At 42.8% G+C, this 14418-nt stretch overlaps 1 protein-coding gene across 1 annotated transcript; it reads right to left on the minus strand.

The window, feature by feature from the left end:
* Positions 1 to 693: 693 nt before the first annotated feature.
* Positions 694 to 12929, minus strand: LOC111955013 (nuclear receptor subfamily 1 group D member 2). Its single transcript, XM_023975029.2, has 8 exons — positions 12360 to 12929; positions 9386 to 9589; positions 9160 to 9248; positions 6956 to 7100; positions 5886 to 6724; positions 5364 to 5549; positions 4182 to 4392; positions 694 to 3842 (listed from the first exon to the last, which is right to left on the minus strand). Exons 1-8 carry the CDS (start codon positions 12376 to 12378, stop codon positions 3646 to 3648), a joined length of 1890 nt encoding a protein of 629 aa, XP_023830797.1. The 5' UTR covers positions 12379 to 12929; the 3' UTR covers positions 694 to 3645.
* Between the last annotated feature and the right edge of the window lie 1489 nt (positions 12930 to 14418).

Below are 14418 nucleotides of genomic sequence, written 5' to 3' on the forward strand. Positions count from 1 at the left end.
AGGCCTTGAAATACATCCACAGGTACACCTCAAATTATGTCAATTAGCCTATCAGAAGCTTCTAAAGCCATTACATAACTTCCTGGAATTTTCCAAGCTGTTTAAAGGCTCAGTCAACTTAGTGTATATAAACTTCTGACCCACTGGAATTGTGATAGGGAATTATAAGTGAAATAATCTGCCTGTAAACAATTGTTGGAAAAATGACTTGTGTCWTGCACAAAGTAGATGTCCTAACAAAACTAGTTTGTTAACAAGAAATTTGGAGTGGTTGAAAAACTAGTTAATGACTCCAACATAAGTGTATGTAAACAGGCTACAGTATCTCTTCATGTTTCCAGTAATGTCTTTCTCTCACTGCTGATTGTGGCCAAACCCCAAACTYTTTTTCAATTAAATAATGGTTGAGTGTGTGTGTCCTGAATAGAACTTCTAGGAATCAAGGTCTTCAAGTGAAAGTCAATGGAACTGGATCTGTGAAGGACTCACGCTTGTCCAGTTGATTTCTAAATAGCAGTGAGATTTAACCTGAGTAAATGTTGCTTATGTTATTGGTTCTTAAAGTTTCCTGATCATTCTTGAACTGTGGAGAGAAATCCACTGCAAAAGAATGACAACAAATATTCATATTTTTTTTTTATATAGGTCTATATGTATGTGTATGTATGTATATATATATATACATACATACACATATATATATATATATATGGCAATGCTTTCAGAGAGGAGAAAACAGACCGACAGACCACAGGGCAGGGCAGCGATGAAACGATGCATACATGATTGACAGAACAGAAGATGAAGAGCAGGCGAGTTGGTAGAAGAGAAACTCGCGGTCAGAAATCAATCAACCTAATAACGGGAATTCCTGCAAGTCAATTGATTACAGGCCATGCAGACTCTTGCTGTTATTTACAATCATACTGTATTTGAATAGAATCCACCTATTTACATTACTTCATGACTATATCTGTAGTCTGTGTGTACAGATTTGAAAAGTACGGTAGAGGACAAAAGCATCAGTATTCAAGTTCAGTGGTCCTCTGTTGAAACATTTGAGACAGTGGTATAAGAGTCCAACTGAATGACAAAAACATTCCTACAATGTTTCTCTCCCTTCTCACAACCACCGACCCTACAGCAACATGACACAAGTCTGCCTACATGTGTTTATGTGTAATGATAGAAATAAAAACAACTCCATGTCGTACACCAATTGGTGACCAGCCTGAATGGGCTTCTAAGACACGATATCAAGTATGTGCGCACAAAACATTTTTACAGTGAAATTAAATGCATAATTAGCAATCAAAGTACACTTTTCACCTGTAAAATCAAACCGCATGTTTTGATTTAACAATTTGCACCAAAACGAAAAATAGGAAATGGGTATAACAAGTTTAAAATAAAAAATGTCTCCTTTTGACATGGAAATAAACAACAAAAATGTCTCCAAGTGGAGATGTGTTGATAGGTTAGCAACGTTAACCTTTGGCAGTTCGAATAACCTCGATGTATTTGACTTCCTGTCTGTTTGCTCCCCTATTCTTCAAATGGGAGGTCTATCACAATACACTTTAATGATTAAGTGATGGGACCATGTCTGTCAATGATGGACTTCAGTTAGTTCATAACCCAAAATCATTACCTACAAGAACATGTCATGATTTACAACATAACCCCCTCTGGAAAATGATAGCATGCCAAACATATACACCAAAGGATGTTGCTGAGGGGAGGGCGGATCATAATAATGTCCGGAACAGGAGTTTTCCAAGCAGGAGCGAATGGAATGGCATCAAACACATGGCCATTCCAACCTTTACCACAAGCCCATCCTCCCCAATTAAGGTGCCACCAACTGTCTGTGATATACACACATACAACTGCTGCACCAACAACTCAAACTGTAAGCTTGAAATAAGAGAGATTCCTCTCAACAACAAATAAAGACATTCAATCAAAGCTCTTCCTCAGGTGACTAGCTAAGGCCACACCGAGACAGACGTGAAGTAGCAGCGTTTACCCTGATTACATAGGTCCATCTATGCTTTTACCACATTCCCCTTGTCTCAAAACAGTTTAGAAAGGAGACTTAACACTTCTCTGTGGTCATTCATTGTCATTGTCAGTTTACTTTGAACTAGAGGGGTTGAGTTTAACTAGCCCTAACCCCCTTTAGAATCACCCTCTCTTTAGGCAGTAAGCACAACATCCTTTTGGATTAGTCTGCCTAAATAAACCACAAACATACACCCAAGGTGTAGAGCGGGGCTCTAATCCTGTTCCTGGAGAACTAGCTTCCTGTAGGTTCCAACCCCAGTTGGACCTAACCTGATTCAGTTTATCAACCAGCTAATTGCTAGAATCAAGTGTGCTAGACAAGGGTTGGAGCAAAAACCTACAGGAGGGTATCTCTCCGGGAACAGGGTTGGAGCAAAAATCTACAGGAGGGTATCTCTCCGGGAACAGGGTTGGAGCAAAAACCTACAGGAGGGTATCTCTCCGGGAACATGGTTGGAGTTAAAACCTACAGGAGGGTATCTCTCCGGGAACAGGGTTGGAGTTAAAACCTACAGGAGGGTATCTCTCCGGGAACAGGGTTGGAGTTTAAACCTACAGGAGGGTATCTCTCCGGGAACAGGGTTGGAGTTAAAACCTACAGGAGGGTATCTCTCCAGGAACAGGGTTGGAGTGGCGCAGCGGTCTAAGGCACTGCATCTCAGTGCTAGAGGTGTCACTAGACACCTGTAGATCGAATCCAGGCTGTATCACAACCGGCCGAGATTGGGAGTCCCATAGGGCGGCGCACAATTGGCCCAGCGTCGTCCGGATTTGGCCGGTGTAGGCCGTCATTGTAAATAAGAAWWTGTTCTTAACTGACTTGACTAGTTAAATAAAGGTTCAATTAATWAAAAWAWAAAAACCTACAGGAGGGTATCTCTCCGGGAACAGCGGTGGAGTTAAAACCTACAGGATGTTAGCTCTTCGGGAACAGGATTGGGGAGCCTGCTGTAGAAAAGCTAAACAAAAAATCTAAATAGTCAGTCACATATCATATTGCACATCTACACAATGTTAAAAGGTTATTCTCTAAGAAGGGTTGTACAGTCGCAAACGTGTCCTGCACACACAGAAACAAGACAAAGAAATATTACACATCCATCTTCTGCTTGCGTCTGAACGTTTGCGTTCATGGTTATTACTTCAACAATAAAGACCTTTTAGCTTCACAGTACGATAACTTTTAAGTCTTAAGCCTTTCCCCTCCCCTGTAACCGTGACACATTTGCCCACTAGTTCAACTTGTTTGTGAAGGAAAAAGATCACGTGAAGTGAGTGGCAGAATAAGAGGGTTCTCTTGGGAGGTCAGGGTTCATAGTTCATTGGGGTAGCTGGTCGAGGTGTGTCAGAGTGGGTGGATAAATGGGCTTTGTGGTCCACAGCCACAGGCCTCAGGCCCAGTGTCCATGGTCATATTCATTAGGGTACACCTTAGCAAAAGGTTTTGCAATGGGGGGTGGGACGACGACAACGACAAGCATTTCTTATTGGACAYGTTCAGGTATTACCTCATTTCAGTAAATGTTCTTCCATTTGGTGCCTAATGAATACACCCCAGGTTCTGACCTTAGTTCTGGTCTAGGGATGGACCTTGAAGGCCAGCAGCTGCTCAGAGTGCATGTTATTGAGGGAGCGGAGGTCGGGCAGTCTGAGGAGCAGCTTGGTGAATATGGCCGACTCGTTAGGGTGGTTCTTAGTGATGAGGCCCCTCAGGTGCCGGATCAGAGTCTCCTGAAGAGCCTCCACAGAGTTTACGTTTTCAATCCCTGAGCGATCTAGAAGACAAAAACCACAGTAGAACGTTATTAGACTTGGTTCCTATACTTTTCTCTGATCACCATGCATCCTGTATGTCTCTATGACATGAAGCTCGACCAACTGATATGGATAGAATATGTTAGTAAGTAAGGAAACACTCACTATAATACAATGCATGCTTTCCAACKCAACAAACATAGATAGCTACACTACTCTCTTGGTAGGAAGCCCTACAGTACCATAACAACTCACAGTATTAAGTCAGTTTCTATGGGACCTATAAGAAAGTCTATATAAAGGGACAGGAAGTGCGAATCCTGTGAGTGGGGTCACAAGGTCACAGTTCGTGAGCCTACCGGCAGAGATGAGGACGACAGCGGTGAACAGGCTCATTTCCTCCTCGCTGAGGCCGAGCCCCATCAGCTTGTCGCTGAAGTCCATCATGGAGGTCAGGAAGTCGCCGGCGCCCATGGCTTGTAACGTCTCCACGCTGTACTTGTTACCACCCAGAAACGTCACTGTGCGATCTTTCACGTCAAACAGGGACGCAAAGCGCACCACTAGCACCTGGTGAAGTGACAGCAGACACTGGGATAAGTCTGGGTGAAGTGACTGCAGACACTGGGATAAGTCTGGGTGAAGTGACTGCAGACGCTGGGATAAGTCTGGGTGAAGTGACTGCAGACGCTGGGATAAGTCTGGGTGAAGTGACTGCAGACGGCTGGGTTAAGTCTGGGTGAAGTGACTGCAAGACGCGGGTCTTAAGTCTGGGTGAAGTGACTGCAGACGCTGGGATAAGTCTGGGTGAAGTGACTGCAGACGCGTGGGATAAGTCTGGTGAAGTGACTGCAGACGCTGGGATAAGTCTGGGTGAAGTGACTGCAGACGCTGGGATAAGTCTGGGTGAAGTGACTGCAGACGCTGGGTAAGTCTGGGTGAAGTGACTGCAGACCTGGGTAAGTCTGGGTGAAGTGACTGCAGCCTGGTAGCTGGGTGAAGTGACTGCAGACGCTGGTTAAGTCTGGGTGAAGTGACTGCAGACGCTGGGTAAGGTTCTGCGGTGAAGTGATGCAAGACGGCTGGGATAAGTCTGGGTGAAGTGACTGCAGACGCTGGGTATAAGTCTGGGTGAAGTGACTGCCAGACGCTAGGTAAGTCTGGGTAAGTGACTGCAGACGCTAGTGAACGTCTGGGTTGAAGTGACTGCAGACGCTGGTAAGTCTGGGTGAAGTGACGCCAGACGCTAGGTAAGTCTGGGTGAAGTGACTGCAGACGCTAGGTAAGTCTGGTGAAGTGGACTCGCAGACGCTAGGTAAGTCTGGGTGAAGTGACTGCAGACGCTAGGTAAGTCTGGGTGAAGTGACTGCAGACGCTAGGTGAGTCTGGGTGGATCAACTGCATTTCAATGATGGCCTTATCGGTTCGGTTTTTCTACTGTTTTCATTCACATACACGTGAGACAATGGATAAGGGGTAGAGAAGAGAAGAGAATACAATAAAAGGTTAATACAAGTGAGTGTTCTGAGAGTGGTCTTTACCTCAAAGGTACCAGCCTTGAGCAGGCTGACCTGGTCATGTTGGGAGAGGTCTCTGAAGCCTGGGATCCGCTTGGCAAATTCCACCACCTCCCTGACAGCTGGGGTGAAACTGTGGCTGAACTCCTCCCAGATCCCATGGCCTGACTTATGGGGGTTCACATGGGGAGACGTGTTCATGGGACACAGCTGAGGACAGAGAGAGATGAGAAGGGAAAGAAGGACTTGGGTTAGGAGGCATAAACGACATATCATTCACATACTTATTAAATGGTAGATAAGGCGAGTACCCCAAATACAATGTGTTATGTTAACCCAATCTAAAGGTGTGAACACGCCCCCTCTAGAGATCAACTGTGGTGTTCCACAGGGATCGACTCTTAGACTTCAATTATTTCTCAAGTGCTTTGAGAATAAAGTGTTATATAAATGTAGTTGATCATTATATGACAAATCATAACATGTATATTAAATTAACTATAATATATCATACACTCCTTCTCCATCTGTCTATCTTGGACTCACCAGATGCATCCTGTTGCCCATGTTCCACAGTAGTTCACTGAATCCTCCATGGGAATTGGAGTTGGCCTGGCTAGTGCTGTTGTTGCCTCCTCTCAGGCCATGGTGGGCGTAGGATGGGCAGTGGCCACTAGGGGAGCTGGTGGGCAGTCTGCCTCTGCTGTAGGGGCAGTGGTCCTCCTGGCGATGGTGGCTGTCAGGGCCCTGAGGCCCAGTGTTGGTGMGCCTCTCCTGAGCCTGGTAATGGGCCTGAGTGGCTGTGAATGAGGCCAGGTCATTTTGYTGGTTCTGGTTCTTAATCTGCTGGTTCCCGGCCTCCTGCTGGTTCCGGTTCCTCTCGTCTATCCTCTTTCCAGTGTCACTGACATGTTGCTCCGCCCCCGGGGAGGTCAGCTGGGCGTAGGCCTGGGACTGGGGGGAGGGTCTACCTTGCTCCTGGTTGTACATGAAGGTCTCCTGGTGGACCCGGGTCACCGAGCCAATCACCTCCTCTGACCCACAGTCTGAAGCACTCGACGGAGACACGGAGTTAGGGCTGGGGCTTTTATTCTTGGTGACCGCAGGGTCGCGGTCAGAGCTGGTCTCCTCAGATTGGTTGGACCCGGGGGAAGTGGCGGGAAAGGTGGAGGAGGAGGGGACGGAGCCTAGGCCAGAATCAACATATTGGGGGCGGGGCTCCACGGGGCAGGCTGGCGACTGAAGCTGATTGGCCAGGGGGAAGGGTGTGTTGCAGTGGAACTGGCTGTGTAGCTGGCTGTTGTTCATCATGTTGTTCACGGCACTCTGCATCTCTAGCAGCATGCGCTGCTTCTCACGTTTTGGGATGCGGCCGAAACGCACAGCTAAGGAGGAGAGAACATTTAGAAAGGGTCCTTGACAAAATATATGCTTGTCTATGGATTATCAAATACTGTACATCCCTGTTTGAAATTAACAAACCGACTCTTTTCTTCATCTACTTCTTTCTCAATCATATATTTATCTAACCCATGACAACCCACAATAACGGTAATACACCATGTATTATTGTAACTGGAGAGGGGATGTAGTTATATAAGGTAATAGAAACATACAGTCCTTGGACATGCCGACCAGCAGACACTTCTTGAAGCGACACTGCTGGCAGCGGTTCCTGTTGATCCTCATGATGGCACAGCTCTCGTTCTTCAGGCACTTCTTATACTGGATGTTCTGCTGGATGCTCCGACGGAAGAAACCCTAGAGACAGACAGACGGACACACTGGGAAGTCAGAGTTTTCAAAAATGTTTTATAAGTGGGTCTTTTTCTAGAGTTACATCCGTGTTGGGGGGTTTTGCACTTTGTCCATTTGTATGCTGAAATCTAGAAGATATTATTTATATGAATAATTAATTATTTTATATTAAATTTGGCCATAGAAAAATGAGCGCCCTAAAACAGAGTGTATTAGGGTGCATGACGCCTCTCGGCTTTAGGAGGTAGAAGGGGAGTTAATGTATTTTTTTAGTGGGTAGATCAGCTTTAATATTGCAGATTGGTTGTGGCTTAGATCAATGTAATTGTCTGCATCATTTCCAATCCCCCATATTTATTATTTTGTAAATAAATAATTTATTTTTTATATATATTTTCCTTTATTATTTRCCCCAAACCCTACCACCCCTAATAGGAGTWAACTAATGGAAAACAACACTTAAGCTTCTACTTTTAGCTTATACATACTATACACATTTTACAGACACAGTATATTTTACAATAGTTATATATTGTTTGTTTTTAGTCCCATCCTTCAGCTCCACTCAGCCCCTCCCATCTATCTCTGAGGAACATCACATTTTGATTTATATTTGCCATATATTTTTCAACTGTGCTGTGATGTTTCACAAAAGTTCTGAACCTTTCTCTTCTACAGATTGTAAATTAAAGATAAACATTTTTGCTAAGAGTATTATTATATTATTGATCAATTGACTATAACTGTGTTAAAATACCCATACTAACATACTGTATAATACATACTTAATAAGTATATACTACATACTATTAGTTAATTTTAGTGTACTGTAAACAAACGATCATTTCAGTTGAGCGTACTAGCGCTTCGCCTGTCTACCGGAAGTTGATGCTCTTGCTATGCAACCTCTTACTAGCTTGTTAGCATAACAAATTACTAGATAGACATTTTATGACTTCGGCAGAAATGTCTACCAACTTTCTATGGCTTGTTTTTWAAAAAACAATATTTTGGAGATGATTTCATTTTCAAATAACCGAAAGTGAGATGTTGTAATCAGAATAAAGGGAAAAGGGCCATTCTTGAACATGGGGTGAGACATTCATACTAATCTGCTAGAGAACCAGTTCGGATTTAAGTAGAACTTTTGTATGACTGAAGCCTTTAGTGAGAGGTCTAATGCTTTAATAATTTCTGCCCTCCGAATTCATATTCATTATATAAATAGGCCAGTTTAATTTAGTCTGGCTTGCCGTTCCAAATAAAATGGAATATATTTTCGTCATATAATTTGAAAAACAATTCTCTAGGTGTAAGTAAGGCCATAAGCAAATAGGTKAACTGGCATATGACTAAAGAGTTAATAAGGGTGATTTTTCCACAAATAAACAGGTATTTTCCTTTCCACGGTAGCAAGATCTTATCTATTTTTGCTAACTTGGGGCGGCAGGGTAGCCTAGTGGTTAGAACGTCGTACTAGTAACCAAAAGGTTGCAAGATCGAATCCCCGCTGACAAGGTAAAAATCTATCGTTCTAGGCCGTCATTGAAAATAAGAATTTGTTCTTAACTGACATGCCTAGTTAAATAAAGGTAAAAATAAAAWWAAAAAATTATATTAAAATGTATTGTAGCAAGATTATTTTTTCCCTTTTGGATATGAAAACCGAGTATATCCACTTCACCATCAGACCATTTTTAAAAGCTGTATTTTTTTGTGATCCAATACGTAATATTGCATTTATCATAATTTGGTTATATTCTAGAGAGGTTAGAAAAAGTATCTAGATCTGCTAGAGGAGGGGATGGCAGGGAGACTTTTGCTTGTCCCAGTGCTCTGACAGCAGAACTAGGTCATTAAGAGAGGAAAGAGTTAGGGGCTGTGGGTAAAAATAAGGCAGAACTACATAAAGCTGTATGGGTTCGATGAGGATGGCTGCAATGATGATTTGACCCAGTTAGGCTACCATACCATTATGTCACCACGCCCTCTCTCTCACGTAACTATGATATTGAGGAACAACATGATGCAACATTGATTAGGTGTGTGTGTGTGTTCTCACCTTGCAGCCCTCACAGGCATGAACCCCATAGTGGAATCCAGATGCAATGTCTCCGCACACCTTACACAGCAGCACCAGGCCGTTGATTTCTGCAAAAACATCTCATCAGCACCCAGTGAGGAAGTACCTCTAAAAAATTGAATAGACTGTATTCATCCACAAATGATGTAAGCAAATAGTAATTGAATAGACATTCAAGTTATTACACAGCAGAGAAACCACTCACTAGTAATGTCGCATTTTGCAGTGGAGGTCGAGCGTCCGGTCTTTGRGATAGTGTGGGCCAGCGGGAGGGTGAGGCCTGCCATGTTTAGGGGCTTGTTCACTACGTTGCCCTGGCGACAGCTGTGGGAGGAGTTGTAGCTGCAGTCATTTGAGTCACTATGACATGACTCAGGGCTAGAGGAGCTGATGTAGGCTATTACACCCCCTAGTGGAGAGAAAGACATGACGATTAGGCTAATAGTTTGACAGAATTAAATCTCTATGGATAGGGTTGCCTACTGGGGTAGCGGAGGTTCAAGTTACACAAAGAACAATGCATTTACACGATCTTATAAATAGAGTGAGTGTTTGAAAGGAATTTGAATAAATGTTGTTTCTGAACATTTTTGCAGACCGAAGGATCTGGAAATTGTACAGTCCAAAACTATTCTTAGCATTGAATTATTCCATCTATAAAATACCGCTGCCCCTATTCAATACAACTATCAGAACCGCCCCACTCCAAACTACCATTAACAGCCTCCAGTTTACAAGCACTCAGTTTCCCTGATTCACATGTAGCAATCAAGTGACACTGATGTCACATGTTTCTCCTATGGAAACCAAATCTGATCCTGATTGAACCATAGCATAAAGAGGCTGTTTTATATTCGTAGCCTAGTGCCTACCCATAATTCCCTGGTGCTAGTAGCTCTGAGCCAGGAAGAGAGTCCGAGCACCCGCCCAGTCAGACAGCTTWATTTTTTTATTCCCCTTTTTTCAGGTCAGGCTGACCTGGTTTCTCTCCCTCCATTCTGGTTAGATAAAGCTCCTGTTACATATTGTCAGCAGGGTGTGTGGAGAATAGCCTGGCTACACTGCAATTGTTAGATATTGCTGCACTGTCGGAACTAGAAGCACAAGCATTTCACTACACTCGCAATAACATCTGCTAACCATGTGTATGTGACCAATAAAATGTGATTTGTTTGAACACACACGGCTCAAGATGGAAGCTCATCATCATTCAATCAAGAGGCAGGGCCAACATGGGCGGATTGCGATTAATGCCTGCCAAATGTTATGTGGTCTAATGGAAGTATAACCTAATGTGATGTGTRCATGAGTTGGTCGTCTGCATGTTCTTGTTGATCGAATTGCATTACAGAAGAAGTTTAGGCAAAATTCTAAAACAAATCTCAGAAGGCACAACTGCCCTATTTTAAACAACCGAGGTAAAGTTGGTTTTATATTAACAKATTCGGACATTCGCCAAAAGCCATTTAAAAATCAATAACTAAATCACTGTTTGTCACAGAAACATCAAACTATGTATGATATATTCTATAAATGTCTAGCATACCTTTACAACCTTTGTTTTGAGGTAAAATTCCAGTTGACTTGATAGAAATAAATAATATATAAAATGCTATTTAAAACTGTTTAATTAAATCAATAACTAATTTGTACTTGAAATTAACATTTCTTTAAAGTTATTGCAAATAAATGCATAGTTTAACTTTTTTCTGCGACAATCACTGAATTAGTTATTGATTTCTTCATCTTTAAATGCAATATTTGAGCTTTTATGTATTTCTATCAAATCAAAACTGGAATTTGTACTCAAAGCGAAGGTTTTATACCAGACATTTATAGAATAAATCCTACCTAGTTTGATGTTTGTCATAATCAATGAAAAGGTTATTGATTTATACCACTTTAAATGGCATTTTATAGATTGTATGTATTTCTATCAAATCAAAACTGGAATTTGTATTTAAAAAAGGTTGTAAAAGTATGCTCGACATTTATAGAATAAATCATATCTAGTTTGATGATTGTGACAAACGGTGAATTAGTTATTGATTTATACAGCTTTAAATTGCATTTGAAAGATGACATATTTCCATCAAATCAAAACTGGATGTTTTATTAAAAGCAAAGGTTGTAAAAGTATGCTAGATATTTATAGAATAAACCATATCTATTTTTATGTTTCTGTGACAATCAATGAATTAGTTATTGATTTTTACCATTTTAAATGGCTTTTGGCTAATGTCTGTTGAGTGTCCGAATATAAAACCAACTTTACCCCAGTTTTTCACCGTTCATAAAGCATAAAAACCATAGCAATCCCATATAAGAGTCACTTACATAATGGATAGTTGACTAGGTTGTGAAATTCTTGGCCGAATGATCAACTATAATTTACTTGACTCACTGATGACGTTCCTTTTTGGAACGCACTCCCACGTGGAACAGGCATTCTCGAAATACCCAGTGGTAGAAAACTATGGAACGCCGTTTGGTTCTTTGCAAAATAACCATATGTAAACTATATGCACATGTTGGCCAATCACTATATGAAAAACTTCATCATCACCAACAAACTATGAAAACTGGGTCAGTTTACATTGCTGCAGCCCTATAACTGCATGCAGTTTCACGTGTATCTACACCAGCTCGCAGGGCAGGATCTTTGGCAGAATTATGCAATGTTAACGTCACATCGCTTCTTCACCAACCAGAGAGCGCAAGGGGAGCGTTTAAAGACAGACGTTTATACATCACAGCGCTCCTCAACCAATCAGAGAGAGCGTATACACAGTCGCACATGGCTAGCGACAGGTCCATGTGAGAAAAGGAACCTGCAACACTGTCCCAGCCTATTGATTCTGAAATAATACACTCACTGGCACTCCTAACCAACTTTAACCCAGTTTGAATTAAGGCTGATTACAGTAAGAAAGATCGGACATTAATGAGCAGGTTATTGCAAACCATTTACTTATGTTTTGATTCAGAACATCACGCAACACTTTAAAATCACGATACTGACAAGTAGACTTGAAGTTGTAACAATCATCTAGGTCACAAAAAACAAATGAAATACTATCAAGATGCAATGTCACAAACAGTTATTGTTTAGACACTAAAATATGCTATAGGCCTACAAATAGATCTTTATAAATGTATTGAGCATAAAATGATTTTACCTGCTTTTGTAGATTCCATGTCCTCGGAATGAAATCCCCTTCTTGCAACCTGAAGTCTGATGACGTGTTAGCTTGTTTTCAGCAATTTTTTCAGTCGCTGGTTGATACTACAGATCAATGAATTGAAGCATTCAAAAAAATWGTCGGCAAACGCATTTAGGCCTACTAGTTCCGTAGATTACATCTATAGCGCAACAGCTACTGTTGCCAATCAGACTTATTTCGCACCGTGATATTTGACTACAACCATATGTCAAAACTAATCACATAAATTCAAATGTATTCGTTTTGTTTATAAAAACGCCCCGAATCAAACCAAAGATTGTAGCCAATTTTTTCGCTTCAGAATGAATCGAACGTTCGTAATTCCGTATCTTTTTTTTTCCCGTAGAGCGCTCCAAAAAGCTGTCCGTCTGATGTTTTTTTCTGTAGGCTAAAGATAGGCCTAAGCATATGTATAGCTATAGCATAAAAATATGTATTTTCTTGAAGGAAACGATAGCAAGGAGTAGAAAGTTATCCTCTGCCAGAGAGATTCGTTGAATGACTGTTTCGATTAGAGCTCTCGACTCAAACTGCTATGCTACCACGTGACCCATTACAGCGGCTCCTCCTTCCCTAGCCTAGCGCTGGTGTCAATGGGCAAGTTAGTTTAGCATGGCCCGGTTCCCCGGGGGACTGGCGATTTCGCTTAAGGACCGGCGATTTCGCTTAAGGACCAATGGAATGGTCTGGAATTTAAAAAAAGACTCCTCTCACCCGGGCACCGGACCATGCAAAGTGAACAAGCCCAACGTAACCTACTGACACACTTTTTACAGTTCAAAGTGAGGGTGGGGTGGGGGCTATCCCAGCTTTGATGCACCTGTACTGACCTCGCCTTCTGGATGGAAGTGGGGTGAACAGGTAGTGGCTCGGGTGGTTATTGTCCTTGATTACCTTTTTTGCCTTCCTGTGACATCGGGTGTTGTAGGTGTCCTGGAGGGCAGGTAGTTTGGCCCCGGTGATGCGAGGAACTTAAAACTTTCCACCTTCTCCGCTGCTGTCCCGTGGATATGGGGGTGCTCCCTTTGATGTTTCCTGAAGTCCACGATCATCTCTTTTGTTTTGCTGACATTGAGTGAGAGGTTATTTTCCCGACACCACACTCCGAGGGGCCTCACCTCCTCCTCGTAGGCTGTCTCGTCGTTGTTGGTAATCAAGCCTACCATTGTAGTGTCGTCTGCAAACGTAAAGATTGAGTTGGCGCGATCATGGCCATGCAGTCGTGGGTGAACATACACTGCTCAAAAAAATAAAGGGAACACTTAAACAACACAATGTAACTCCAAGTCAATCACACTTCTATGAAATCAAACTGTCCACTAGGAAGCAACACTGATTGACAATAAATTTCACATGCTGTTGTGCAAATGGAATAGACAAAAGGTGGAAATTATAGGCAATTAGCAAGACACCCCCAAAAAAGGAGTGATTCTGCAGGTGGTGACCACAGACCACTTCTCAGTTCCTATGCTTCCTGGCTGATGTTTTGGTCACTTTTGAATGCTGGCGGTGCTCTCACTCTAGTGGTAGCAGACGGAGTCTACAACCCACACAGTGGCTCAGGTAGTGCAGTTCATCCAGGATGGCACATCAATGCGAGCTGTGGCAAAAAGGTTTGCTGTGTCTGTCAGCGTAGTGTCCAGAGCATGGAGGCGCTACCAGGAGACAGGCCAGTACATCAGGAGACGTGGAGGAGGCCGTAGGAGGGCAACAACCCAGCAGCAGGACCGCTACCTCCGCCTTTGTGCAAGGAGGTGCACTGCCAGAGCCATGCAAAATGACCTCCAGCAGGCCACAAATGTGCATATGTCAGCATATGGTCTCACAAGGGGTCTGAGGATCTCATCTCGGTACTAATGGCAGTCAGGCTACCTCTGGCGAGCACATGGAGGGCTGTGCGGCCCCACAAAGAAATGCCACCCCACACCATGACTGACCCACCGCCAAACCGGTCATGCTGGAGGATGTTGCAGGCAGCAGAACATTCTCCACGGCGTCTCCAGACTCTGTCACG

Source organism: Salvelinus sp. IW2-2015, linkage group LG30 (genome assembly GCF_002910315.2).
Source record: "Salvelinus sp. IW2-2015 linkage group LG30, ASM291031v2, whole genome shotgun sequence".
Taxonomy (NCBI): Eukaryota; Metazoa; Chordata; class Actinopteri; order Salmoniformes; family Salmonidae; genus Salvelinus; species Salvelinus sp. IW2-2015.